We start from the raw sequence: 27,805 nt of genomic DNA on the forward strand, positions 1-27,805 counted from the left end.
TTTCCTAATCATTTTAAGTATTAGAGAGTCTCTCTCACACTCCATTTCTTTTTCTCTCTCCTCAAAAACAAGAATTTGTTTCATGCAAGGCACTCACAAGGTTCATTTAAATTTTAAAATGTGTGATGATGCTTTCAAGTATCAGACACATCAGGTGTGTCTCTTCACACACAAGGCTCCCCCCCCCCCCAGTTATTTGCTGTTCTCAAACTATTCTCCTTTGTACCTCAAGAAGCACGTATGGTTATCTTGTGCTTACCCAGTCAGGTAAATGTCTGCTGGATGCTCAGTGAACTAAACAAGAAGAATCAATTCCCCTTCCCTTAAAAATCAATACTGAAATGAAGAACAGCGTGTGGGACAACGTACCAGGCTCTTGACGACTTTCAGTAACTCTTCCATTACCACAGCAATGCCTTGGTATCCCAGGAGTCTGCAGATGACTTTGAAATGGGGAGGGCCAACAAAATTCCTGTAATTGCTATAAATACTGGAGTAGGCCAGATTCAAAGCCTAAAGAGGAAGAAAAAAACACACAGTTGTAGTTGGCTGACTTTTCTCCCTGTTAAGAGATCCTTCCATGGGAAACAACATTATTTTTCTGATCAAACATTTTCATTCAAAACTGAAGAAAAAGTATCAAGTTTTCATTCTACCCTCACCTATTAAAAAGGTAACACACAATTCTTCCAACAAACAAACAAACAAACAAACAAACCAGAATATGCTGAAGTTATTTTAAAGCATTTAACTGACATAAAAAAACAGAATTCTGACAAAAGAATTTCCGAACATGTTCTTAAACAAAAAGTCAAAACCTTGCACTAACCTCCCCTTTGTTAACTGGAAAAATATCACATTGTTTTGAAATTACCAAACTGCGGTAGTTGAGCAACCCTAGGACAATTTAAATTTGCTAATATGAACAGGAAGAAAATACACCTGTAGCTAAAGGAAATCTTAGTAAAGTTTAGTGAAAAGTGTTATGACCTGTTCCAGGCTTAATGTTAGGTGTTTTTGGTAGATGTTTCTATTTACTTGAAATATAGAATTAAGCAGAGAATCCTGGAAATTGAGGCCTAAGAGAAGAGAGCTATAGGTCACTGCTTGGGAACCACATGTATGCTGGCTTGGTGGGATATGTATGGAAGAAACTAATATATATATATATCCTCCCAAAGTGCACCTGTAACCCTGTGCTGTGTAAAACAATTACGTTAGAAGCAATCCATACTTAATTGGGAGCTACAGCTGCTACTGAATGGTAGATTATCGAAATCTATGAACAAAAGAATTCCGGGTAAAATTAAATCCTGTTGACGGATAATATTTTATTGAAATATCAAGCTACAAATGAATGCTTGCTGGAATATAGCACATTCCTGAGCGCTGCAGTATATATCTACACACAGAAAGATAGTTTATGAAGGGATCTTACAAAGCTACATTGCTTCTACATCTAATTACAAGATTAGGTCTTCTAATTACATTTGGAATATGCAGTTGGCTCTAAAACATAATTTCCCCCCTTCTTTCCGCATTTCCAACCTTGGTGTTGGAGGATGGGGGGGGGGAATGCAGCAACTCTGGTTTTTAAATGAGATTCCTATTTTTATATTTGCATTGAAGGCTTTGAATCCCCCCCCCCCAATAGCTGCAAATATGATTCTGAAAAAATAGCTGGAAGTGGATGCACAGCTACATGGATTAAATTCTATTTCCCCCCTTTTACATACTGTATATACGTTTGTACATGTGCATTTGTGTGTTTTTACAGAAACATACAAACACACACGATCTATAGTACAACAGAAAAGCTCTAGAAGGAAGTAGTGGCACGACAACTACTAAAGAGAGAAATGTTGCCAACAAGCAGTCAGCATTGAACATTTCAGAAATGATACATAAAGATTTAAAAGTGTTTATACGAGAAATGTTATGTTATACAAGAAATGCTATGTACACGTAACAGATCTAATGCGTAATGTTTATGTGTATATGTTAGCCAAACCTGAGAGAAACTGCTTTTAAGGGGGAAACCCATATAATCTAGAGATACAGAAGACAAATTAAATAGCAGCAATCTGACAGAAGCTGCGTCAAGGTAAGGAAGTCAAAATGCTCTTCCTAAAGCTACGCCCCCTCCTCCCCAAGCCCAGGAGTTTAAGTAGTGATGTCACCGAAGAACAGAGCATTATTCACTTGCATCAGCAGCAACGCAAGCCCAGGCAACACAAAAGAAGAACCTAACTGGAGCACTCCAGCTGCCCAATTTCTAACAGGGAGCAAAAGCAAGAGAAAGTGAAGACTTGCTTTTCTCCTCGGAAAACCTAGGCAACAGAACACTTAAGACAAGATGCCCTTGCGTATGAAGGTTGGCAGAAAGGTGACGAAGGAGGTCTCACTGCTCGCATCCCTGTCGAAGTGTCACGTAACGAGAACTTAGTCCATGTAGCCTGCTAGGGGGGAAACTGGCAACCACGGACCATGAAGAAAGCTATTTGCTCCAAGGAGGATACTGAGAACCCAGCGGAGGTTTCCCCTCGAGTATTTGATGAAAGCCTCAGGATTTTTACACTGATGGTAAGTATGGACTCTTAAAACTGGATAAAATAACACAGGGCACTCTCTCTCAGCAAGTCAGTAAAGAAAGCCTTTAACTTATATGTATGTGAATATGCAAGAGGGATGGAGTGAGTTTGTGTATAGAATATATATATATATATATATATATGAATGAATGAATGAATGAATATGAGAAAGAGGGAGTGAGAGACTGTTTTGTTTGAAGACTACACAGATAAGAGGTAGAAGCCTCAAATCACACACTTACTCTAACCTATTAAAAGGCACAGCAGCTCAACTATGCAATATTAAACAGAAGAATAAATGTACATTTACAGCTTTAAAATAACGTTGTATCTGGTAAAAATAATAAAATACAATAAAATAATTAAAATCATTTCTACATTGTGATGCACCTCTCCTACAATAATTTATGTCTGTTCAATACAGTGGTGCATCTCAGCAGGTTTGCCATTACTGTTAAGTTCATGAAAATAAGAGAAAATGAGCTTCTAGTTCTCAGGATGTGGTTTGACTTTATTGAAAATCAAGTATTTTATTTTTTTTTAAAAAAATAAAATGTTCTACTTTTGTTTATCTCAGCTTGGAGCAAAACAAAAACACAATTATATTTCTCCTAAGAACCTAAAACTTACAAACTCTGAAGGAGAGTTTTTGAGAAATTAGTTCTCAGGAGACTTAGGTGTTTTTCTTTAAAAGGGGGGGGGGGTTGTTTTAATATACAGTGGTGCCCCGCAAGACGAAATTAATTCGTTCCGCAATTTTTGCCGTCTAACGAATTTTTCTTCTTGCGAAGCACGGTTTAAACGGTTTAACAAACTCGCGAGACGTTTTCGTCTTGCGAAGCAAGCCCATAGGGGAATTCGTCTTGCGAGGCAAATCGCGAATGAAAAAACCTTTCGTCTAGCGAGTTTTTTGTCTTGCGAGGCATTCGTCTTGCGGGGCACCACTGTAATTAAAATTTGATTTTGCTATGGTCTGGTACTGAACCTAAATAAGGTATGTTTCCCACTTAACCCTACAACATCAACAAATATAACAATCCTTTAATACTATTTAGCAATTAGTGATGCAACACAAACTTATTGGTGAGGTCTTTTATGCAGCAATTTTATACACAAACTGGAAAGAAAAACAGGTCCTAAATGATTGTCTTAAATGTCAACTATAGGCAATAATATTTTAAACCAATTTCAAGGGAGGGACCCCATGTATTAGTCTAAATATATAATTCAATATGTTGATGCAAAACTGATTCCTTTCTGTGCTATGAGTAATTCTGCATGAAATACTTGAGTTATTACTTGAATATTATTAGTCATGAACAATACCTTGTCACATTTACTTAAAAGATGACTAATATGCAATGCTTAAATACAGAGTCAAGTTGCACAATACTTTCACATGCATGGGCATAGTTGGAGAAAAGTGTGCAGGGAAAATAATAATAATAATAATAATAATAATAATAATAATAATAATAATAATAATAATAATTTATACCCTGCCCATCTGGGTGAGTTTCCTCAGCCACTTTGGGCAGCTCCCAATCGAGAGTTAAAAACAATACAGCATTAAAAGGCAGTGTAAACCACCTTAAAGTTACAGTTTGTTCTCACAACTATAGCAAATTCTGAATGCTAAACAGTGCTTAGCCCTTTCTCTGAAAGCTAAATCCTTTATATCTGAAGTGCAATTCACATCTTTCAAGACAACCTGGAATGGTTATAGCAATTTTAAAGGGTGTGTGAATGGCAGAGTGGTATTTTAGCAAATTCTACACTATCACCTTATACAGAGGGTAACTAATAAAGAAGTCAATATGGCTATAAATTTCAAAGCCATAAAGTAATGTGGGACAGCAAGTTTTTCTCTTTGAACACGAGATCTGTTCCCTGACAAAATTGGATTCGATGGTATTTTGTATCAATCAAAAGCTTCATTTTGCATCATAGGTTTTTCACTGTCTTGGCTTGGAAGCGATAGGCAAGAATGGAAAATGAAGCACATCAATGGCTAATTTGATTAGATGCCCAATGAAACATCATTAAAATATAGGTACAGTGGTACCTCGGGTTACAAACATCTCGGGTGACAAACACTTCGGGTTACAGGCTCCACTAACCCGGAAGTAGTACCTTGGGTTAAGAACTTTTCCTCAGGATGAGAACAGAAATTGTGCGCCAATGGCACAGCAGCAGCAGCAGGAGACCCCATTAGCTAAAGTGGTACCTCGGGTTAAGAATGATTTCGGGTTAAGAACGGACCTCTAGAACGAATTCAGTTCATAATCAGAGGTACCACTGTACTAAGATTCCATGACTTTGAAATAATTCCACTTAAGAAACTTGATTTCCAACTAAATAGGAAATGCACTTCAAATTATGTCTTATGACTCCAACAGCATTAAGTGATTTGAAGCAAGGATCTAAAAAGCCTGGTTTTATCCAGTTCTGTAGCTTAATTTTTTTTTTAAAAAAAATTGACTGGTGCGTGGATGGATGGCCACTAGGAGCTTCGTGTAAGCCTCTCTGAGTTTCTGTTTTGTTTTTTAAAGGAAGAGTGGTGTAGTAAGTAAATGCCTGAATGACACATGCTTGTCTCATTTGACTACATTTTATTATAAATTAAATTCAGCTTACTGTCTGAAAATGCTTTCAGGAATACAAGTAATGTTTTCAAATAATTCTTCCCCAACCCACCCTTAAATTCCAGAAGTGCAGTTCTCATTTTCCTCTCAACTCTGCTTATTGAAACTTTTTGGTCTCCTGAATCTTAAGGATTATTGCTCTTTGTGGAAGTGAAATATTGAGAAGACGGTATCACAATGGGGATAACAGTACAAAACATAACAGGAAGCACAGCCCTAGTAATCTGGCCCAAAATGGCGACCTGCACCGACAGCTTTTACAGCATCATGTACAATCCAAACTGGGACAAAATGCTGTCAGGATACACCAGGAAACATTTTCAGAAAGAGGAGAGAGTCCCAGCTAGCCGTTCTTCATTTGTCATCGAGAATCTGATCCCATTAACAACTTACATTCTGTGTGTGACGTGCCAGTCGGCAAACCCATCCAGTGACCAGTGCAGAATTTTTAACACCCCTGAACAAGACCCGGCATCCACAAGCAACAAAAAGAAAGACCTGGCCGTGGGCATATGGCTAACCAGCACGGTCTTGCTTCTCATCATTGTTGGCATCTTTGTCTATGGTTGCTTGCGTCTATGGTGCCGCAGAAGAAGAGAGAGCTCAGACAGACAAAGCATTGGACCAGAAGATAAGGGAGAGGCATGGGCAAAAAGTGAATCGTGTGGTTCAGAGGAATTCAACAAGCAGACCCAGCATGCCCAACGAGTTGAAATTAGAAATACAGATGGTGTCCAACTAGCCACCATAATTACAAATCCGTCAACATCTGAGAAGCCCACCATGCTGAGCTCCAAAAGTCAGGATTTTGTGCCTATGTCTGTCTGTCAATCTGCCATAAATTAGATATCCTTAACTGGGACAAGTGTTTTGCTGTGTGTAACAATATGTATGTTGAAATCTATTTGCGAATTGTTCCTTGAAAGCCCTGTTGAACACAATCACACCCCTAAATCACAATCTCCTGCAGCATACAAAGCTAAATCATCTCATCATTATTTCTTTACAGAGAAAACTACACATAGGAGGGAGATATAGAATAGCCTCCTTTATTTTACTAGGAAAGCATGGCAAGGGGCAGGAAAAAAACGAATCAACAGCTGGGATTCAATGAGCTACTTCAGGCATGCCACAAGAGTACTCAATGTTTTGTCGTTTATTTCTTTGAACTGTAGAAACCCTCCCTGATTTCAAATGGGGTTTGTCGTTTGCCATGACGCTTGAATCCAAAACTCCCCTACGAGCGTAGAATTGGTTTTATGTGACTTAGCCAACATGTGTCAATTGGAACAGCTATAAAATGGTATCCACATAGGTTATAACAGTTCAATAATCTCCAACTATTGCATACACAACTGATAAAAAAGGCAATGGGATCTTAGTGGTGAATGTGTCAAGAGATTATCCTGCTTTCAAATAGTCCCTGAATTCTACCCTGAAGTCTTTTCATGCAGAGTTTCTTCCTCTTAACACCTTAGCTCAGATATGGGGAACCTGGATGCGGTTGGGCTCTGTCTCCTATGGGTCCCAGCAAGCATGTCCAGTGATCAAGGATGTTCAAAGAACAACTGGAGGGCCAGAGGTTCCCCATCTCTGCTTTTGCTAGGAGTGGTACCATTTTTGAAAGTTATCGTCATATACCAGTTATACTTGTGATGTGACATTTGGACTGTATTATGTGTCAATGGTCCAAGCTAACATGCCTTTGTGCAACTATAAAGAAAAGTGTACAGATGTTTCATTGATCACTGTAGTACTTTATAGATGCTTCTCTTAGCATTTAACTATCTAGCTGTCTCTTCTGGACTGCTTTGCTAATGTACTAACCTAAGCCTCGCAACATGTAAATATTTCTGTTTTCATTTACACAGTAATGTGTAAATAATCTGTGACATATTCCAGTTTTTAATACCATAAAGGAAACTGGCATGTGGATTATCTAACAGGTTGTATAACTAAGATAGACAAATAAAAAAAAAGTCAGGTGCCACACAAGGTAGATGTTTGCCAAATACCGAACGAGTCTTTCTTAGGAGACTACTTATTCACCTAACACTTAATAAGGGTTTATTTTCATTGGTTATTTTCAAAGGTTTGATTCCGCCCTTTAAAATTAAAGATGTTACATTGGCCATTTACAAAGGATGCCGCTGCTCTTTTACTGTTCTGTGATACTGAATACCATTTTTTTCAGTCATTTGTGATTAGTTATATTTCACACATAGTGCTTAAAGTAAAATGAGAACGGAAAATCGTTGTTTTTGGGTTCTAACACAGAGTAAGTCTGCATTAGGTCTTTCAGGTGTCCCATGAGCTACTATCTGCCATGAAACTTCAAATCACAATCACAATTTCCAGTTCTGCTTTGGATGCAATAAATGGTTTGCTCTATTATTCTGATGCCGCAGAAAACTATAGTTTGTTCAAACCAGGGAAAAAACCAAAGGTAATCAGAACACGCAAGGGAGAGGGGCAAAACACAAAAGCCAAAATCCTGTATTGTTTGTGTCTGAAATGGACCAGTACCTTGTTACATTAATCCTCACTTTTATCTAGTGCATCTCTCAGAATCAAACAAATAATTATATCATATGATTTATACAGTACAAATATGCTTAAGATAGAAGATAACAAAGAAACACGGTGCAAGTATTAATAGCTCATAAGCTGTGGGGTGTAATTTTCCAACATCTACCACAGAAAAAAACAAGTATGGGAAAATTCTAACCTTTGATCCATGCAGATATTGTGGCTGTGCATTAGGCTGCTTATCTCTCTGGAATTCCTGGGAAAACGGCAGTACTGTTCGAACAAACCTATATAAATCAAACAAGATAACACGACAATTTACATTTCTACACTACATTTGGAAAAACAGCCAGCTTATTTCTAAAGTGGAGCTGAAATTCTGAGGGATATGATGGGGAAATCTTTTCTCGTGCATCACAGGATTTATATATACTGTAGATAGTATGAAAACTCCAGAATAGAAGATTTGATTACATTAAACGGGGGTGGGGATGAGGGATTGGATCTTTCCATGCTAACTACAAGTCCATTATTTGTTCAAGCTTTGGATTCCTCCCATAAGGGAGTATCATTTGGATTGAAGTTACTGACATGATGTTATGATCCCATACAAACTAATGTTTGGTTTATGTTTCACTATGTTTTTATGCACATTTTTTTTGCTATTGTCTCTTGCGTAAGTGATACACACGTTTATATCTAATCAGTAAGATTTCTGTCAACAAAATGGGGGGGATTTACCAGCAAAGGGGGAGGTAAAGGAAGAGCAGGAATTGCCAACAACTGCTTCCCCCACATTGATGGAAAGCTTACTATCAGATGAGTACACCATCAGATGCAACCCTTAAAAGCCTCTTACAATGAATGCTCATTAATATACTGATCAATAGCACACTGTGGTTGAATGGCCCGCACTAAACAGAAGTGGTGTTAGATTTTTCTACAGTCCTCTTGAACTCTTTTTTTCTGGCATCTTGTCCAATCCAAATAACTTGATTGTACTGGCCATTGGCAAGGATCTGTTCCAGACATCTTCAATAATGTTTAGGCACTCCTGAAGGCTAGTTACAGATAGGTAGCCGTGTTGGTCTGCCATAGTCAAAATAAAAAAGGTATCTGAAGAAGTATACCTGAAGATATACTTGAAGGTATCTGAAGAAGTATACCTGAAGTCTGAAGATACCTGAAGAAGGTATCCTGAAGGCTAAAAATAAAAGATAAAAAAATTCCTTCCAGTAGCACCTTAAAGACCAACTAAGTTAGTTCTTGGTATGAGCTTTCGTGTGCATGCACACTTCTTCAGATACCTGAAGAAGGTATCCTGAAGGCTACTTTTAGAACACACACCCTGGCTTCGACCCACCAACATTCCCTGTTTTAACTTCAGATAACTTTTATAATTTCTCTCACATGTTCAAACAGCTAAGAGAGACTAGCTACAGAGTTAAAATACCCAAATTAATAATGCAGATTCGCCTTCAGTCTGATGTGTTTTCCTTCTAGCTTCTCCGATAAAATTATTTCACCAAAATCTACTTCGCTACGCTATGTTGCTAAATTGTAGGGGGGTTTTTTGGCATGCATCAATATAATCAGGTCATGCCACTTTTTAATCTCTGGATGATGACTTTCCTAGCAATTTACTCATTTTCATCAGCAGAGCACTAAGCAGTCGACGTAAAGTAGATTACACAAATCAAAATGTTACCAATGCTTTTTGGGGGGGAGGGGGGGAGCAATTGACAAAAACACCACCCAGGTTTTTAAAGTGTTTTCATTTCCCTTTCAGGCTGTACAATTCCAAGCATGAGTTTCAGACAAAAGAGGCACCATATCTAAATAAAACTGAATACAACTACAAAATATTTATTGAATGTTAGCGACAGGTTGTACAAAGCACTGGCAATAATATTTCTAATCTGTATTAGCTGGACAAGGTGGTACAAGAACACAGTGTGCAAACTATTACTCCAAACGCTGATGTATCGAAACAGTAAAAGGATCAAACAGAAGTGGACTAGTATCCCTGGAAAGTAATACTGGCCTGCCTTATAGGCTAGTTTTTGTATAGATTACCATCACATTATGAGTAAGGAGCTCTAAACTGCTCCTTCTTGATATCATAAGATATCAAGTATTACTTCTTGATATCATAAGAACAATAGAAAGGTGTTATGTACTGAAGTTCTCACCCTGGGCCAGCAGGGGGATACTGTAGATAGTTATGCAAATAAAGGATCGAAAAGTGACGTTCAGTGATTGGATAGTTTTGTATGCAAATGAAGGATCGAAAAGTGACGTTCAGTGATTGGATAGTTTTAGAAAATGGCAACAGTTACATTGTTCTGGAGCTCTATATAAGCAGGCTGACTGAGCCCCTCAGCTTAGTTCTGTTCTGGCATCTGAATAAAGAAGAGCTGTTTGAAGAATCGCTGTGTCGTCTGATATGTTTGCCCACAACTTAACAAAAAGTCTGCAGGATGAGGCTAGTGGCCCATCTACATGTAGTGTTTTCACAATGGCCAAAGTTGCCTGCGAGAAGCCCACAAACAGGACCTGAGTACAGCAGCACTCTCTCCCCCCACTCCCCTATTTCCTCTGTGAGGAAAATGCAAATCTTATGATAATAAACATATCCAAGACGAAACAGAAACATAACTTGCTTATTATGGAGGGACGCGGGTGGTGCTGTAGGTTAAACCACAGAGCCTAGGACTTGCCAATCAGAAGGTCGGCAGTTCAAATCCCCGCGACGGGGTGAGCCCCCGTTGCTTGGGCCCAGCTCCTGCCAACCTAGCAGTTTGAAAGCACGTCAAAGTGCAAGTAGGTAAATAGGTACCGCTCCGGCGGGAACGTAAACGGCGTTTCCGTACGCTGCCCTGGTTAGCCAGAAGCGGCTTAGTCATGCTGGCCACATGACCCGGAAGCTGTACGCCGGCTCCCTCGGCCAATAAAGCGAGATGAGCGTCGGAACCCCAAAGTCAGTCACGAATGGACCTAATGGTCAGGGGTCCCTTTACCTTTACCTATTTATATAGCACCTCAGCCTAGGGGCTGTGACTTAGGAACAGTAGCTTGCTTAAATCCGCTTCAAACTCATACTCTTACAGCGTAACTGTAGGCATGTTTACCTGAGGCCCCACTGTATTCAGTGGGGCTTACTTTCAGGTAAAGCCCTGGCCATCATACTACTGTACATCCTGTAAGGAGCACCATGGGCATTTGCTGTCGATTTCAATGCCTCTCTTCCTTTTTTCCTTGCTAATGTTCCCAAATCAACACCCTTTGCATTTGGTCTTATAGATGCAAAGAAGACCAAATACAAATAGATGCAATTAGTAAATGCCCACTTGCTTTAATAGCACACCACCCAACTATTTAATCTTACTTCATTATCAAAAGCAAACCATTACAAACAGTTAGTGCAGCTTAAAGTGCAGTTTTAACGTAATGCTTTTTCAGGAATGACCTCAATACTTGACCCTAGTCATAAAAAGCTTTTTTGCAAATGCAGAAAAACCTGTTAACAATTTAAAATCAATATAAAATCCACAGAAAAAAATGGGTGTAGTTTGCAGCTGTTGGTTGTTTTTTTAAGCGTAAACAAACAATTGGCTCAATAAAATATGTTTGTAGCAAAAGATTAAATGTACGTATTCTAGCTGATGCAGCAGCTAAGGCCATAAATATAGTGATTGTGTATAACCTGCCTATTGTTATATACAGTGGTACCTCTAGTTACGAACTTAATTCGTTCTGGAGGTCCGTTCTTAACCTGAAACTGTTCTTAACCAGAGGTGTGCTTTTGCTAATGGGGCCTCTTGCTGCTGCTGCGCTGCTGGCACACGAATTCCATTCTCATCCTGGGGCAAAGTTCTCAACTCGAGGTAACTCTTCCAGGTTAGCGCAGTTTGTAACCTGAGGCATTTGTAACTCGAGGTACCACTGTATCTAACTGATTATCCTGCGAACTTGAGTTCTCTAGCATCAAGCAGTACTACACAGAATTATGAATTCCCAGTGATTTAGCGGCTGAATGCCATATATACACACACACACACACACACACACACACATATATATATATATATATATATATATAGTGTGTGTGTGTGTGTGTAGAGAAGAACTTTTTAAATACGTTAGAGAACAACCAATTTTCCTTAGGAATGTTAAGGTGCAAATGAGGGCAGTGTCCAATGTGTGACAGAAACTGTACCTCATCCTGGAGGGTTGCTGAGGCAAGTGAAGCTAAACCCACTAGTGCAATACTCCACTAGTGTAAAGGCTTGTTTCAAGAGGTTGCACAAGTAAAAGCCTGAGAACTGCTATAAAGGGTTGGTACAAATAAATACATTTATTTACCATAAAAAATTATTTACCATACAAATAAATTGGGGAGTAGCGGGAGAATAAGAAAAACATGCTTAGACTAAAAGGAGGTTCCAGGTCTGAAAAGACTACTGCTGTTGAGCATCTATACTGTAAAGGACCCCTGGATGGTTAAGTCCAGTCAAAGGCAACTATGGGGTGTGGTGCTCATCTTGCTTTCAGGCTGAGGGAGCCGGCATTTGTCCACAGACAGCTTTCCAGGTCATGTGACAGCAGTGACTAAACCGCTTCTGGCACAACGAGATACCGTGACGTAAGCCAGAACGCATGGAAATGCCGTTTACCTTCCCACCACAACAGTACCTATTTATCTACTTGCACTGGCGTGCTTTCAAACTGCTAGGTTGGCAGGAGATGGGGCAGAGCAACGGACGCTCACTCAGTCATGAGGATTTGAACTGCCGACCTTCTGATCAGCAAGCCCGAGGCTCAGTGGTTTAGACCACAGCGCCACCCACGTATACTGTACTCTTGTGGTAGTAGCCGCTAGCAGCTATTTCCTTCATGCACATGGTTATTTAGATCTATCTGATATTTATGAAAGACTTGAGGTCATTTTCTTCCCAAAAGACCTACAGGGCACAACAATCAGAACTTGGTATGTTCAGCTGCTGTTTGAAGAATAGGTCAGGCAGTGGTTATAATTTCCTTCACCCAATTAAGAATGCACTTTTGCCCAGTAAACTTAAGACCCAGTGTGCACATAAACACACAGATCCCAGGATTGGCTTTTCATAAGTGCACCTACATACACAGCATGCCAAACACTCTTTTATTCTGGTCCTACACTGCGGTATGGGTACACCTCCCTGCAAGGCACCCAGGTGTCCCACCTGTAGCATGCCGATGTAGGTTGTTCCTGCTTCGATCACACAGAACAAAGCTGTGTGTGGCCAAGGAGGACTTGCTTTGAGACAGGGTTGGCAGGGAACACCTATGCAGGTGTTCTTTGTGGGGTGGGGAGGTGCCAGTCTGCACCAATAAGTTGTTACAGTAAGTGCCACATTTTTAACATTTGGGGGGCAGGGGAAGATGCTGATGCTGTGTACCTTTGAGTACCCCCAGAAAAATATATACTGATTATAAGCAAGTTAATAGCCAGGAAACAGCTGGGTGAGCAGGTGAATTTTAAGTAGGCATAGAAAACGCGAACCAGGGCCTACTTCTTTTACATATTCTGTTCTGCTTAAATAACCTCCAACCACGTCTTTGTTCATTCAAGCTTCCTCTTCATGCATAACAGTTTCATCATATAAAACTGTAGGCTACAATAGAGGATGACATTTCACTAAATGTACATGATGAGAACAATTTTAAAAAAACTACCAGCATATATGTAATAATGCATGTGGGGGGGAAACATGTAAAATCATCTGACGTTTGCTGGATGAAAAGAAGCTGGAGGTGGCAACTAAAATGTTTGTAATTTATTATACTGTATATTCTTAAATATTTAGGCCACAAGCCAACAGTTCCCCTTTGCACACTGAGCACTGCAGCTGCAGGGAGTTAATTTTCTTCTTTGAAAAGGAAGCGATCGCGCATGCTTAGCGTAATCTTTCCCACAGAAGACAATTAGAAGTCCCTGAACACGTAGCACCCTAGGCTAGGTTTTTGGTGGGTTTTTTTTGTTTAAAAATGCACGTTATTATTTTTTTAATCCCAATGTATTCAGAGTAAAATTAATTTTTGCTCTTAACAAAGCTTCTGAGCTTGTGGAGCAACTGCTAAGATGTAGATATTTGGCAAACCAAGGTAGATTCCAAATATTGTCAGCATCAGAGTCAGTGAAGATAAATGCAATTAAACACACACACACTACAATATGTGACACTAACCTGTTAGTAGACCCGTTGTAGCAGTAATTCGGAAGAAAATCGTAATTGAGCTCCCAAAAGACGTGAAGGGTGATTCTTCCATACGGAGCAGATACATTATGGTTGGCTTCTCTAAACATGGCATCAAAACTGTCTAGAGTCATGTATCTGCTCAGAAGCTTGTGTGTCAACTTGTTTATTTCAACGAGTCCATCCAATTCCTGAGAAGAAGCAAAAATAAATAAAGACGGAAGGAAGGAAAGAGACAGTGAGAGGGAGGGAAGGGCGCATTGAAAATCTTGCCAAAGTCTACAACAAAACAGAAGCTTTAAGAATGTGACCACAAAAATCTGGACATGTTTATAAGCCAACAGTCAAGTATTACATGCTTTTTAAAGACAGAATAAAATCCACAGAGGAGTTACCATTCTTTCGTATTTAAAATCGCTTCCTAAGAGCAGACAACTTTAGTTTTGCATGTGAAGGGTTTGTTTATGTGTCTCCGCAGAGACCCAATTAATGCCCACAGGTGAAATGTCTATATTTTATTAACACAGGTTTAAGGAAGAGGAGCTTCTTCAACTAAAAACTACACTTCCTGACATTAAGAGCTCTTCAACTTTTGCTTCCCATTAGCCGTGCTATAAAACCAGGCTCACAAATATTGGAGTTGTTTCACCTCCTCTCACCCCAAGTACATCTGAGCAGTCAAGGACAAGGTAACATTTGACAGGGGGGTGGGGAAGAGATGTGCCATGTTACAAAGGGTTCCCCCCTTCCCCTCATTAACCTGGTGCAATATTAGGAAAGCAACGGTTTAAGACACATTGCTGAACTTGAAATCTTCAGCCAATTCCTGACCTCACATGAAACTGAGCAGCACTCATGTGCCTCAACACTTACGACGATGGAGGTCAAGTCCTCACTCTCAAACCGACCGATGGCTAGTTCCATGGATTTGTACATGGCTGCTGAAATTCGCTGAGTGATCAGGCGGTTCAGATCTATGGACCGACCAAGAAGCTGAAGCAAAAGAAATTCCAAATTGTTGCATCAAATTAAGAGGTACACAGACACACACACAGAGAGACACACAAGTTTCCCAAATCTATACAGAGAATGCAATCCTATATAGGATACAATCTTGTTTACATCATTGTCAAAAGAAAAGAAAAGAAATCCACCCTGCCCTGATCATCTTTGACTGCAGCAGTGGCTCATCTAAGGAAGAATGAGGATTGCTCTATACATTACAGTAAATGTTTATAAAGTTTATAATGAGCAAATTATGAATATTTAACAAATCAAACTGCACAGAAACCTAGTTTCTCTGTGTAATGTTCTGCCTACTGACTTCCAGCTCTTGCCTTTTAGAGTTCCTTGTTGCTTAGCACTGTTACATACATGTATAGAGGTAGAAAGTAGGACTTTCACAATTGCTATCTTAATGAGATCTAAAGTCTGTAGTGCAAAAAGGTAGATGGGTTGCATGAGCAGAGGCTGTGTATTCTGGTCCTGAGTGGTATACATCAGAAGATGGGTAGACTACAGGCTTGAAGGATCTAGACCAAAACCCAACTGGTCCAACAACTGGACTCTGGTGCTCAGTGGGACAGCATCAGCCCTATCAGGAATGGCCAGGGATGTTGGGCATTACAGTTCAGTAACATCAGGGAGCCAAAGTTCCCCCTTCCTGATTTAGTGGGAGCAATTATTTAAAATTAAGGTGCCTCCAAGGGCGTGCTCAGTCTAGGAACTGGTTTTCAGTACCAGAACTGGGCTTGAAGTCCTTTCACATCCAAATCCAATCCCTATTCCTTTCCCTTCAAGCTCTCTGCATTTTCAGCAGCCTATTTGGGTGGAAGCGCAGAGCCTTTTTGTTATTTGTTGCTATCATTAAACAAGGAGTCAGAAACATTTGCCAACCTAGAGTAGATCATCCTGTTTGATCTTCCGTCCAAAGAGTCTCCTGAATTGCAACTATGTATTTTAATTGCACCCAGTTAGAATGCTTGCTTGTTCAGAAAACAAAGCTGGAAACTTCAATCCAATCAGTGACTTAAACCAGGACTTAAAACAACCCACCCAACTGCTAGGTTTACTTTCAGACCCTTTCGTGAGAGACTTTGCCAAAAGATTTCCAAAGCCAAGTTGATCAAAAAACAAGCTTGTGTCTTGTACATTTAAGCAATTGTAAGATGGGCCCCTCAAGCATCAACACAGTGAAGTTGAAAGAGAGATAATTAAGATGGGGGGGGGGGGAGTCCAAGAATTCCATATACTTACTAACCTGAACATGTCTCTGCTTTAGGAGTGTATTATACCGGTTAGATGTTAGCAAGGGAATCGTTGCTCCCTGATTCTTGCATTCTGATCTTAACCGTTTATCTAAAAGCAGGCTATTTGGAAAGGGAGAACATTTGGTGAACAGTTGATGAAAAGCTGCATTTCAAAAATCATAACATGAATGCTTAAAAAAGTTGCTTAACACGACTACTTACCTTCCTGCCATCACCTTGTAGTATCCAAATATCTGGTCTGCCAGCTTGTAGACAAACTGATCAAAGCACAAATTGACCTGAAGACGCAACATATGAATTGCTCAGTTAAAACACGGTATTTACTTAAGCACATTTCCCTTTGGAAATCTACTTCTGCAGCCTTTGTAGACTACATTTTCCATTTGCATCAGCCCCCCCCCCTTTTAGGGTGTAGGCAGTGAGTGTGTGTGTGTGTGTGTATGAAGCGGGGGAGAAACAGGACTGCCCTGAGCCCCATACACGAAGGGGACACCACATCAACACCAACAAGCAGCACGCATGTGCAGCATTGATCTAGAGAGGCACAGTCTGATCTAGTCTAAGGCCGTTTCTTATACTTGTATAGGCCTTCACACATCCATACAGCTTCAAGCACAATTCTTCTTAATGGAGTCAGTTCAAACTCACCACCCAGAGAAGCTTGGTTGGTACTTGCAACTGGGTCTTTTCTGCTGCAATGCCCAACAGTGGAACTCCCTCCCTTGGGAAGTTAGGGCTGGAGCAGCTTTAGGTGAGCTGTAAAAACTGTTTCGTTCCACCAGGCTTTTGATGGGTTGTAAATTCCACTCTCTGGTTTTAATAACGGCTTTGTTCTACTAGGTATTTTAACCTGAGTTGTTCTGCCTAAACAGTACACTGTCTTGGGGGATTTTGTGAGTAGAAATGCAATGAAAATGCATTTAATAATAAAATAATATCACACATGGGTGGCACTGGATCGCAGGAAATCTTGTTCCAATGACCTAGACATGAGGAATGTCTGTGTGCTAGATTCACTACTGCTTGTTCCCTGCATGCAAATTATGGAGTTATGAACACACATTTGTGTGCCTGTCATTCACTCAGGTTCTCCTCACACTATCTCTTCATCTTTACCTAATAATAAATTCAATCGCATGTGCTGATGCTGAACAGATTTTCAACCATCAGCACAGATTCAATTATCTTACCTCTGCCTCAATTTCATCATAGAGGAACTGCTTCTTGAATTTGGTAAGTGCGTAGTGGGCACTGTCATTATAAAGATCCAAAGAATACAGAACGTATCTAAAAGAAGACAATATGTTATTTTTTTCAGGCACACGTGTAAAATATTCCTGTCCCCTGACATAATAGACTTGCCACAGATGAATACAATGAGTGTATAAATGGCCATCAACAAAACGCAAAAGTTATCCATTCCAAAATTCTGGTAACTAACAAGCATATAGTTGTGCAAAGCTGGTGATGAGTCACAATCTAGAAATACTCCAGTTCCAACCATCATGACTACAAGTGGGAAGAAGGCATGCTCCAATATTATATACATTACCCAAAGGCAATGAAACGAAAAGGCCATGGGAATGTCTGTGGCACAAAGACTGACTAGAGGTAGCTAAGAATGTGTCAAGAGTGTTCTTTTTTGAGCAATCCAGTACCCTAGCAGCTCTTCTGAACCAAACCAAGGAGCTCTAAAGTGGTTGTTAGAAGTGGAGGAAGAATGTTACAAGCAGAAAAAGAGGGAAATGACTGGTAAAACTGAACCCATCCTTAGCCCATGAGTAAAGTGGGCAATGGAGGTCTTGAAAAATCTTAGGGCAAAGTACTGAAGATGACCTGAGAAGGCAACAGGCAGAGCCCAGCATCCAGGGGGTGGGGGAGGGGATGTTTGTCTGCTCCGACAATCTGAAGCTGGAAAAAGTGGGTGAGTGGAGAGGAGGTAATTCTGGGGGCCACCTGTCCTCCTTCAACTTCTTACTTGAAAAGGAGGGTCCTATTCTGTTTACCTAGACTACCCCACTAAGCCTCTAATATCACCGTCATCAGAATTTTCTGCATCTACTACTCAACAAGAAGTGACAGAATCACATTAGGCTTACTCCATCATCGATGCTTCCTTGGTCTCCAAAATGTGGTCGGTCAGAATCCAAGGCATAGACATCTCGATGGGAAACTGGATCCTTCTGCCCATTGTCAACTCCAAAAAGAACTCCCTGAACCACAGCTGGGACAAGTCACAGCACTGCTGCAGGGTTTCTTATGAAAGAAGAAATGATACCGAATCAATACTCTTGCGAGGGAGAAAATAAGCACACGTACACACAGAAGCAGCACTATTCTAGCGGTGCAGGTGTTGTATGAATGAACAAACGAAAGTGAAAGAGGGTGACTAGAGTTATGCATGGAAAGGAAACCAAAACCGGTTTTCAAATGGAGAACCTACAAAGTTAAATACAGCTGCTATCAACAACCACCCAGCAGAAGCATAAATGGTTTCATCACTGAAAACACTACTGGAAGAATGGCCAACTAGACAATTTAGGGGCGCACACATGCATGCCCACACATTCTAAACTGGTCTCCCAGCTTGTGCTAGTGTCATGAATGCCACATTTCCCAGCTTTGATTAATAAGGAAGTGCTGAAGAGAGGGGACTGTCTTGCAACATCTGTCATCCTTCTATTCACTCAATTAAATGGTGGAATTCTCTCACTCCGTATGGTATGTGCTGACCAAAATTAGTACAAATTTTTTAATATGGAGGGGCAGAAAGTAATTACAGCAAGTGAAATTGCTCGTAAGACACTATCCGATATGTCAAAGGTTCCTTCCAGCTCGTCATAGCAGCAGTGTTTTCAGTCGACTAGAGCAGCGATTCCCAAACTTCAAAAGTGCATACCTCAGACCTCTAAGGAGTCTCCTTTTCAGCCTTGGCAATTCATTTACTAGGGCTGGGTACAGAGAAATTTCCAGCAAACTGTCTGATGTGCGCATATAGGAAGCCTTGCTTTTATGGACATTTATTGCAGCTGGCAGAAATGAGCAAAGATTGCCTGCTCTGTTGTCATTCTGATTTGTGCTAGCCCAATATTGCTGGTGGTGGACCTATTTCAAAAGGTACTAGAGGGTCCCGAATTCACTGTTTGGGAATCACTGAACTCGGGAAGCACAACAAGGGCACTAGGGCTAATGAAAGAGAAGAGCATTACGCTTCGACAACACTATAAACATGAATAAAGTCTTCCTCCCATCCAAAGCAGAATTCCAATAACAGCATGAGTTGGAAAGACAACACAATGTGGTACGACTAGACTAGAGACATGTCAGTAGGTGAATCCACTAAAACAACATGCTTCCGATTACAGCCAACAGTAGAGAGAATGGCAGCCAAAACAAAGAAAATTGTTTTACCCAAGGCATGGCATTAGGTTTCTCTCTTTAGAAGAAGAAGAAGAAAAAGGACTTAGCAGACACGTTTTTGCCATTTTAAGCAGATTTCAATACTGGGACCTCTTGTTACGCTGAATTTTTTGCGAAGGAAGAAAGGAAAGTCGTGCCAACTGGAAAAGCATATGAAGCATCTAACCTCTTAATTCCAGTGTTATTTGCAATGTTCCAACACATTAAGAACATAGGAAGTGCCTTGCTGGATTAGACAAGGGGTCCATGTCGCCCAGAATCCCTGCTTCTAAGAGCAGCCAGGCGATCGTTTTAAAACAAAAGTAAGCCACACAAAATCGGAAACATATTCCCAGGTTATGTTAGAGGTATTAGGACATGCTAAAGCTGGACACTGATCATCTGTGTATCTTACCACTGAAATTTATCAAGTGAGTGTAGAAGAAAGACTCTCGGTGGAATTTTTCTATGTCCAATATGGTGGGCCCCTCAAGGCTACTTCTCAAAGTTTTCTTGGAGCCACTTTTGTCAGCAATGAGGGACTCTAACATGGTTCTCACCATGTAAAGCTGTGTTATTGAACAGAACATTCGTGACAGGGGGGAAAAACACAATATGGAACATTAGTTCAGCATTACGGATGCACACTGCCCAACGCAAAGACCGCTCCACTTCAAACTGAAACCTGATAAGGAAGTTCAAAAGTCATTAAACCTAAGGCGGTGAGGGGAGAAAGAGAAAGAAGAAGAAAGCCCCACAATTTGCAATGGAACAGTTTGTGTCACCACACTATTAAAAAATAATAAGTAATGCCTTACCACCATAGTTTAAAAGAGTGGGATAGATGTAGGACTGCCTCAGAAACTTGTTTATCACATGCAATAACTTTTCCATTCCCAGAGATCTGAGCTGCTTCAACAGCTCAGCAGAGTTCAAGGACTCTGCCATAGTGCGGACCATGTAGAGCTAAAAACCAACAGAAAAGGAAGAGGCAAAAAAGGGGGAAGAAGAGAGAGTCCGTTAATTAAAAAAAAACAAACCACATGGGTAAATAAGAAAAGGAGAAAATACAAAACCAGAAGAAATGTACGGTATATTAGTTTGTTAAGACAGGAATAGCAAGACAGTGAAGTATGCGGAAGCCACCCTGGTCTACATCAAAGGTGGACAGGTTTGTTGTTTAGCCTGTTCATTTTGTAAAGGCTGAGAATGCTGCCCATAAGACTCTCGTATCCCTACAAGTCATAAAAGATACACAACGTCTTGGGCAAAATTCACTGGGAATTTGTTTCCCCAATTACAAAGATTTCTAGTTGCAACATAGCAAGATGTTACCTGCTGTAGCACTAAAATCTCTTTGGAATGTTTTATGGGAAAGCGATTCATAAATTAATAGCAGCAATGCACAAAACTACACAGCAAGATGGCTCCAAGGCTGCTGTGTTTGGAATGTTCTTATCTCTCAAAAATGAACAGGCTGTTATACTATGAGAAAGAAGAAGAGCTGGAGGAAGGAAGAGATAAGGGTGGAACAGACTGTAAAAAGGAGAACCACAGGGGGGGTGGGGTACACTGACGACAAGTTTATACTACAATCTATAGAGCTACTTCAGCTGCACCCAAAGTATTGCACCAACAAGAAATAGTTCACCACCACCACCGAACTTCAGAGTTTCCCTGTCCATCTGTCTCCATTCCATATCACAATTTGATTTTGGAAAGTTTTAAGGTTTCAAAACTCTTTCACAGCACAGCATGGGTTCATGATGAACAAATCCAAAATGCTATTGCTTATTGTGGGTCTGGTCATCATCTCTGCATTATGGCTAAGTCACACGTTTACCATGTTATGTGTTCAAACTTTACATTGAGTTTTAAAATACTGAAGAAGCTACTGTATCAGATATTACAATTATTACAGAGTTTTCCTAATATTGGATTTTTGGGGAAGTGGGGGGGGGGATCAATAAACTCATCCTGTTCAGCTAACCAATCAAGACGGTTGGGGTGGTATTGCTTTGTTGTTTTTGGTTTAGTTATTTACTTGTGTTTATCTTGTATTTTATTCTGTGAACTGCCCTAAGATCATTTGATGAAAGGTGGCATATTGATAATAAAATAAAATAATGATGTTACATTCCTCCTCACATTAAGGTAGCTCAATAAAGTCAGATGTTTGAGATTTCCCTTCAAAATAGTAGGGAGAGCAATATGGCTACCAAATTTGAGGTGCTTAATGCAAAAGGTGGGGAGATGTTGAAGGAAAAAATTCAGACACCTTACAGATCGGCCATGCAATTCTCCTGGATCCCCTTCATGGGATGGGGATTGGGAACCCTGTGTTGCCGTGGATCCTGTCCTATGTCTGGGACCGAGTCCAGAGAGGAGCATTAGGAGTGTGGTTTTTCAGCTCCCTGGCAGTTATGCAATGGGGAGCCACAGGTCACTATTTCATCCCAAATAATATTTAATATCTATACGAAGCCATTTGGAGCAGTCATTAAGAGATTTGGGTCTTAATTCTGCACAACATCTGAATCAAGGAAAGGCTATGGTGCCCAAACACAGAGATGGGATTGAGGGTGGAAAATAAGGTGAGCCTGAATCTTGGGAAGACAAGAGGCACTGTGAATGAATGGTTCCTGCATGTAAGAAATTGGCCAATCACCAGTTGCACTATCCTTAAAGGTACAGATATGCTTCTGTATCTAGTCCCCTCCCCCGAGGCCTAAGTAGCCTTGATAGCTAGGATCACCTTTTACCAGCTGAGGCTGATGTGACAGGCGTGGCCATTTCTGGAATGGAAGAGATTTACCACAGTAGTCCAGGCACCGGTGACTTCAAAATTGGGATTACTGCATTGAACACTGAGTGGGGCTTCCTTTGCACTTGGGTCCAGAAACAGCAGTTAATGCAGAATGCTGCGGCACCATTGCTGGCAGGAGTGAGACCTTGTCAGTATATTGCAACTCTACTCAAAGATCTGCACTGGCAGGCTGATCAGTTAGTAGGTGTTACTATTGGCAAAATAAAGCCCTTAACAATTTGGGACAGGTTTATCCCATATGTGCCACTCAACCACTTCAATCTGCAGAACTGGGATATGACAAATAATGTTCATTCCACACTTGGAAGGAATCAATCCTTCTTAGTGGCAAGATTTACATTTTGGAATTCTGCAATGTTTCCAGCGTCTGCTAAAAACTACCAACCCTATCCAGACAGGAAAACCTGATAGATGTGTGATTTTAATGTTCGTTTTAAAAACTGATTTTATTTTTATTTTTTTTAGATTCATTTGTTTTTAACATCTGGTTCTACTGGTAATTTTGATGTGTGTGTTATATTTTATATAAACCACATTAAGAGGTTTTGATGATTAAGGAGTATGTAAGTCCTGTTAAATAAAATTAAATGACTAAAATATATTTTATAATCACAAAAAAATTAAAAACAAACAGCTTAATTGTACTCACAAGTACTGATGGCCCGATCTGCCAATTTTGGATTCTGATTCTCATTTTTTCAATCTTCAGTACACTCCCAATTGCTGTGTCATTTTATGATTTTGGTTTTAAACACAGCATTAAAATCCTAATGCACTTTATTGTGCATTTGTTCTAATACACACATTCTGCAAGCAATTTTCCCTGATGCAGTTTTGCGCATTATTTGTATGTTGTTTCTACTAATACACACATTTTTGTGCAGTCTTCCCTAATACAGTGGAACCTCAGATGCCAAATGCCTGTGAACTCAAACATTTCGGCTCCCGAACAATCGAAAACTGGAAGTGATGGTTTCGGTTTTCGAATTATTTTTGGAAGTCAAACGTTTTGGAAGTCCAACTGACTTCTGGAACGGATTCCATTCAACTTCCAAGGTATGTCTGTACAGGTGTATGCATATGTTTTAGATTTTAGAACAGCACTGCAAGAGTGTGAAGTTCGACAGGTAGCTGCATTTCAGCTCACATATTGGTTTGGGAAATGCCAATTAGGGAGGTTTCACAATTTAAAATGCAAGCAGAGCAGATGCCTCTCCCATCTCTACACACGAGTAGAAACAGCCAAGAAAAGATTTTATCAGAAGAGAATACCCCAGCAATAAACCACAGTAGGCATAGGCAGAGAAAAGTCATTACATGTGTATATGTGTGTGTACACACACACCATACTGAAAACAGGTATATACCATTTAAGTGCAGGAAGATAAACACGAGGGCATCAGACATACAAACAACTAAAACTTTGTAAAAACAGAATTTAAATTTAAATCCCACAGGAGGTACATGCTGTAAAGGAAAGGCTTGTGGGAGGGGGCATGGAAAGGGAATAATCAGTGTAGAAAATTAAAATGACAGTACCCCTGCATGAGATTTTTTTTTTTTACTAATCCAGATTTACACAGGATTTATATAACTAATCTTTTTAAATGGGTTCATTCTACAGTAATTCCTGTATCAAGTCAGTGACACACATACCAGAATTAAGAGAGAGAGAGAGAGAAATTACCTGGGTACTGGAGGGGCCCACTGCTCGTCTCGGGACTTTGACATCAAAGCCACTTTTGGGATCCTTCTCTCCCCTCAGCGCAGGGTCATTAAACGGCTCACGGCCACCTTCCCAGTCGCACACAGTCTTTCTGATCGCCTGGAGAACGCTAGTCACGATCCAAGAGGGCATGTGAGTTCCTGATAAAAGTGTGAACTCTTCCATAACAACCACAAGCATCCTGACACATGCATTCTAAAGGCACCACACATTCCAGACGGCTAAAGCTGTCATATCGAGAACACGCCTCATTTTCCACCAACGGATTGGCTAAAGCAAACATTCCATAGCCTTGTGAATTCTTAAGCCTAGAAACCTCTGCTTTTAAATACAGTAATTGAGAACACAGCAGGTTTCTTTCAGATTTACCATTCAAGTGCAAGTAACGCCTTTCCTTGCATGAAGGGGGCGTCCTGTGTCAAAGGGTCAAGTGACTTCCCAGACCTGCCTCCAACATCCACACACTGAGCATGAATATCTGTAGCCCTCACTCCAGCACACAGACATCCATGTGCATAAACTTTTATAGAAGGCGGAACCTTGTGCTCTCCCCTTAAGATGCCCGCACTCAACACATGGGTGTTGTAGTGAGGAGGGAAGCTGTACAATGCCAGTGCTTGGACAAATTGTACAGGCCTGCTGTTTCTTCAATGTGTAGAGGCCCCTTCGCACATATGAAGCACTGTTATAGCTCCAGGGGCCTTCTGGCAGTTCTCTCACTGTGAGAAGTGAAGTTACAGGGAACCAGGCAGAGGACCTTCTCGGTAGTGGCGCCCACCCTGTGGAATGCCTTCCCACCAGATGTCAAGGAAATAAATAACTACACAACTATTAGAAGACATCTGAAAGCAGCCCTGTATAGGGAAGTACTAAATGTTTGATGTTTTATTGTGTTTTAAATATTTTGTTGGGAGCTGCCCAGACTGGCTGGAGCAACCCAGTCAGATGGGGGGCATATAAATAATAAAGTTATGGTTGTTGGTTTTATTAAAATTGCAACTGTGATGTAGACCCTTGTGAAGGAAAATGTTACTGGATATGTATGGTTTGGCTTTGTTTAATAGGCATCATGCAAAGTGACTTTGTCATTACTTTCTCTCAAGGGAACTGCAGTTCTGGGAGGAGACGAATTCCCAATAGCCTCACTAAGGATGCAATCTACAAAGCCCTGCCAAAGAAATATGAATACAGCATCCTCTTCCTATTTTCCAAACTAATGACAGGCATATAATGCCAGTACACTGCCACCCAATATCTAATCACTGGCCAGAACAGTTGCAGAGTAGCTCATCTGCAACTGCGGGAAGTATGGCGTGAGAGAGCTTGCAACGGCCGCCATGGAGCTGTCACAACCGCTTGGACCAGTTGCAGAAGCTCTGGCAATACTGCACAGCTGCTGGGCCATGTGGTCTGTATGATGCCGGGTAATATGGGTGGCTAGGAAAGGGAAAGCGATTGCACACAACAGGTTTTGTGGATCCCATCCAAAAAAACATTCTTAAGTTTCCACTGGGAGAATTCAAGACAGTCCCACTGCATTATAACAGATGCTCTCAGGTGCTATGTTTTAACAAATACTGCGCATCTGAAAGAAAAGCTAAATGGCACGAGAGGGCATTAGCCACCACCTTTGGATGACATTCTTCTTCTTCTTGATGGCCTGTCTCAACGGTTCTCTAAGTGTAATCTGGGCGAAATCCTGGAGCGCGGCATAGATGGTATGGCGAATGGCATGATTGAAGACGCTTTCCATCCTCCCCATTAAAACCTGCAGCCCTTTAATCATCGCTATAACCTGCAAGGGGGGGGGATTGGTTTTCACATAATTAGACAAAGCACAAGTCATGAAGAGAAAAGGGGTGGGGTGGGGGGGTGATCGTGGCCAGAAGGCATTTTCTCTTTCTTACCTCAACAAGAGCAAACTTCTCTTCGCTGGTATAATTGTATCGTGTTGCTCTTTCGTACTCTTCTGCATTGTCTGGACAATCTTTGTTGGAATATTTGTCCGTTGGGTGCACCAGCTTCCAAGAATACTGCAATTGATGAAGGGGGTTAATAATAATAATAATAATAATAATATCTTTATTGTCATTGCCCCCTCTCGGGGACAACGAAATTACTTGGCTGCTCCATCCACCCAGGTAGGGCACTCCACACAAAATCAAATCAACTATAAAAACACTAATTAAAACAATACAGTATAAAACAGCAAGGAAGATTAGATGACTTTCAAAGTCCAGGCTTCCCATTCAGGGCCGAGATCGCTCTGGGGAAGAAGCTGTTCTTAAGACGGCTTGTTCTTGTCTTCATCGTCCTGTATCTCCGTCCCGACGGCAGGAGCTCGAAGAGACAGTGACCAGGATGCGATGGATCTTTTACTATGTCCAGTGCCTTCCTATGGCACCTTGTGGCATAAATCTGCTCTAAGGTGGAGAGTGGGCAGCCAACAATGCTCTCTGCTGCCTTAACAACTCTGCACAACCCCAACCTGTCCCGGGTAGTACAGCTTCTGTACCACACACATAAGCCATAAGTGAGCACGCTCTCAATGGCACAGTGATAGAAGGCAAGCAGCAGTTTCTGCGGAAGATGGTTTTTCCTTAGAATTCTCAAAAAGTACAGTCTCTGCTGCGCCTTCTTCACAAGCCCCCTTGTGTTGACACTCCAGGACAGATCCTCTTGTAATTCAATGCCCAAAAATTTGAACGTTGTTACCCTCTCCACACAGACCCCATCAATGGCCAGAACCGACAAAAATTGAACTAAGAAACCACAGTAACAACTGCAATACACCACTAAGGCGGAATGAAAGCTTATATACTATTGTGCTTTTGAACAGGCAACTGCATTTCATTAGATCAATAGTTGCTAAGCCCTAAAATAGGAAGATCAACACCCCAAGATAACAAATAAAGTGATGACGTGAATATAGAAGCAAGCTTCTGCGTGTAGAGGTAATGTATTGATATTTTTACCAAGTTCACCACATGTAGCTTTGTCACTGAAACTTGCATGATGGGGAACTCTTCCACAAGGAAGTGTTTCCAGTGGCTTCTGCAAAATGGCCATAACAGTAAAACATTGGCTTTTAATCTTATATTCTAATATGAATATTACTAAGAGGAAGGTGGACAAAAAACCCACAAAGATCTCATGCCAACTCAACTAGTGGAAAAATTCCTTCACAGCCTACAAATATGACATTCAGATACATGCTCCACATAATAGCTTTGAGTCTATTTGAGATCTTTAACTCATCCAAGAAAGGATGCAAACAGAATATCACATGCTGCTCTATAATATGCCATCCAAAGATTACAGTGACAACAAAACATTTCCACCCCCCCTCACAGTTGCTTCTCTTTAGAACTTTCCACAGCCTGCCCTGCACATACCACTTCCATAACATGTGCACTCCACTGAGACAGAAGTTGAAGACCTTGGAGAGAAAGGTCAAAGAGCTTCCGATACTCAGCATCGGTCTTCTGAGCTTCTTGGCGGCCTGATCCAGTCACTACCTGTAATGAAAAGCATGCTTGTTAAAACATGCAGTGCATACATGACTAAACATGAATTGTT

The 27,805-nt window shown here is 40.7% G+C and overlaps 2 protein-coding genes across 5 annotated transcripts in view; one reads left to right on the forward strand and one right to left on the reverse strand.

The window, feature by feature from the left end:
- The window catches only part of CYFIP1 (cytoplasmic FMR1 interacting protein 1), a 61,499-nt gene that overhangs the window by 12,284 nt on the left and 21,410 nt on the right, over window positions 1-27,805 (reverse strand). The window contains exons 12-24 of one of the 3 annotated variants that reach the window (XM_083501630.1): window positions 27,622-27,744; window positions 26,134-26,259; window positions 25,855-26,021; window positions 24,188-24,335; window positions 20,089-20,242; window positions 18,374-18,530; window positions 17,465-17,561; window positions 16,476-16,552; window positions 16,265-16,373; window positions 14,878-14,997; window positions 13,996-14,195; window positions 7,965-8,052; window positions 370-513 (exon numbers count right to left, since the gene is read on the reverse strand). In XM_083501630.1, coding sequence (XP_083357756.1) covers window positions 370-513; window positions 7,965-8,052; window positions 13,996-14,195; window positions 14,878-14,997; window positions 16,265-16,373; window positions 16,476-16,552; window positions 17,465-17,561; window positions 18,374-18,530; window positions 20,089-20,242; window positions 24,188-24,335; window positions 25,855-26,021; window positions 26,134-26,259; window positions 27,622-27,744 — 1,710 coding nt within the window. Of the gene's footprint in view, window positions 1-369; window positions 514-7,964; window positions 8,053-13,995; window positions 14,196-14,877; window positions 14,998-16,264; window positions 16,374-16,475; window positions 16,553-17,464; window positions 17,562-18,373; window positions 18,531-20,088; window positions 20,640-24,187; window positions 24,336-25,854; window positions 26,022-26,133; window positions 26,260-27,621; window positions 27,745-27,805 lie in introns of all 3 variants that reach the window. The other 2 variants (XM_083501631.1, XM_083501632.1) reach the window with 2 other exon arrangements.
- FNDC9 (fibronectin type III domain containing 9) lies at window positions 1,997-6,137 on the forward strand. Of its 2 annotated transcripts, none has more exons than XM_083501764.1 (2): window positions 1,997-2,583; window positions 5,367-6,137. In XM_083501764.1, exon 2 carries the CDS (start codon window positions 5,414-5,416, stop codon window positions 6,080-6,082), a length of 669 nt encoding a protein of 222 aa, XP_083357890.1. In that variant the 5' UTR covers window positions 1,997-2,583; window positions 5,367-5,413; the 3' UTR covers window positions 6,083-6,137. The 2 variants fall into 2 exon arrangements, with proteins under 2 accessions (XP_083357890.1, XP_083357889.1); XM_083501763.1 differs by having other exon boundaries at window positions 1,999-2,583; window positions 5,302-6,137.

Source organism: Podarcis liolepis (genome assembly GCF_965112155.1).
Source record: "Podarcis liolepis genome assembly, chromosome: 4".
Lineage (NCBI taxonomy): Eukaryota > Metazoa > Chordata > Lepidosauria > Squamata > Lacertidae > Podarcis > Podarcis liolepis.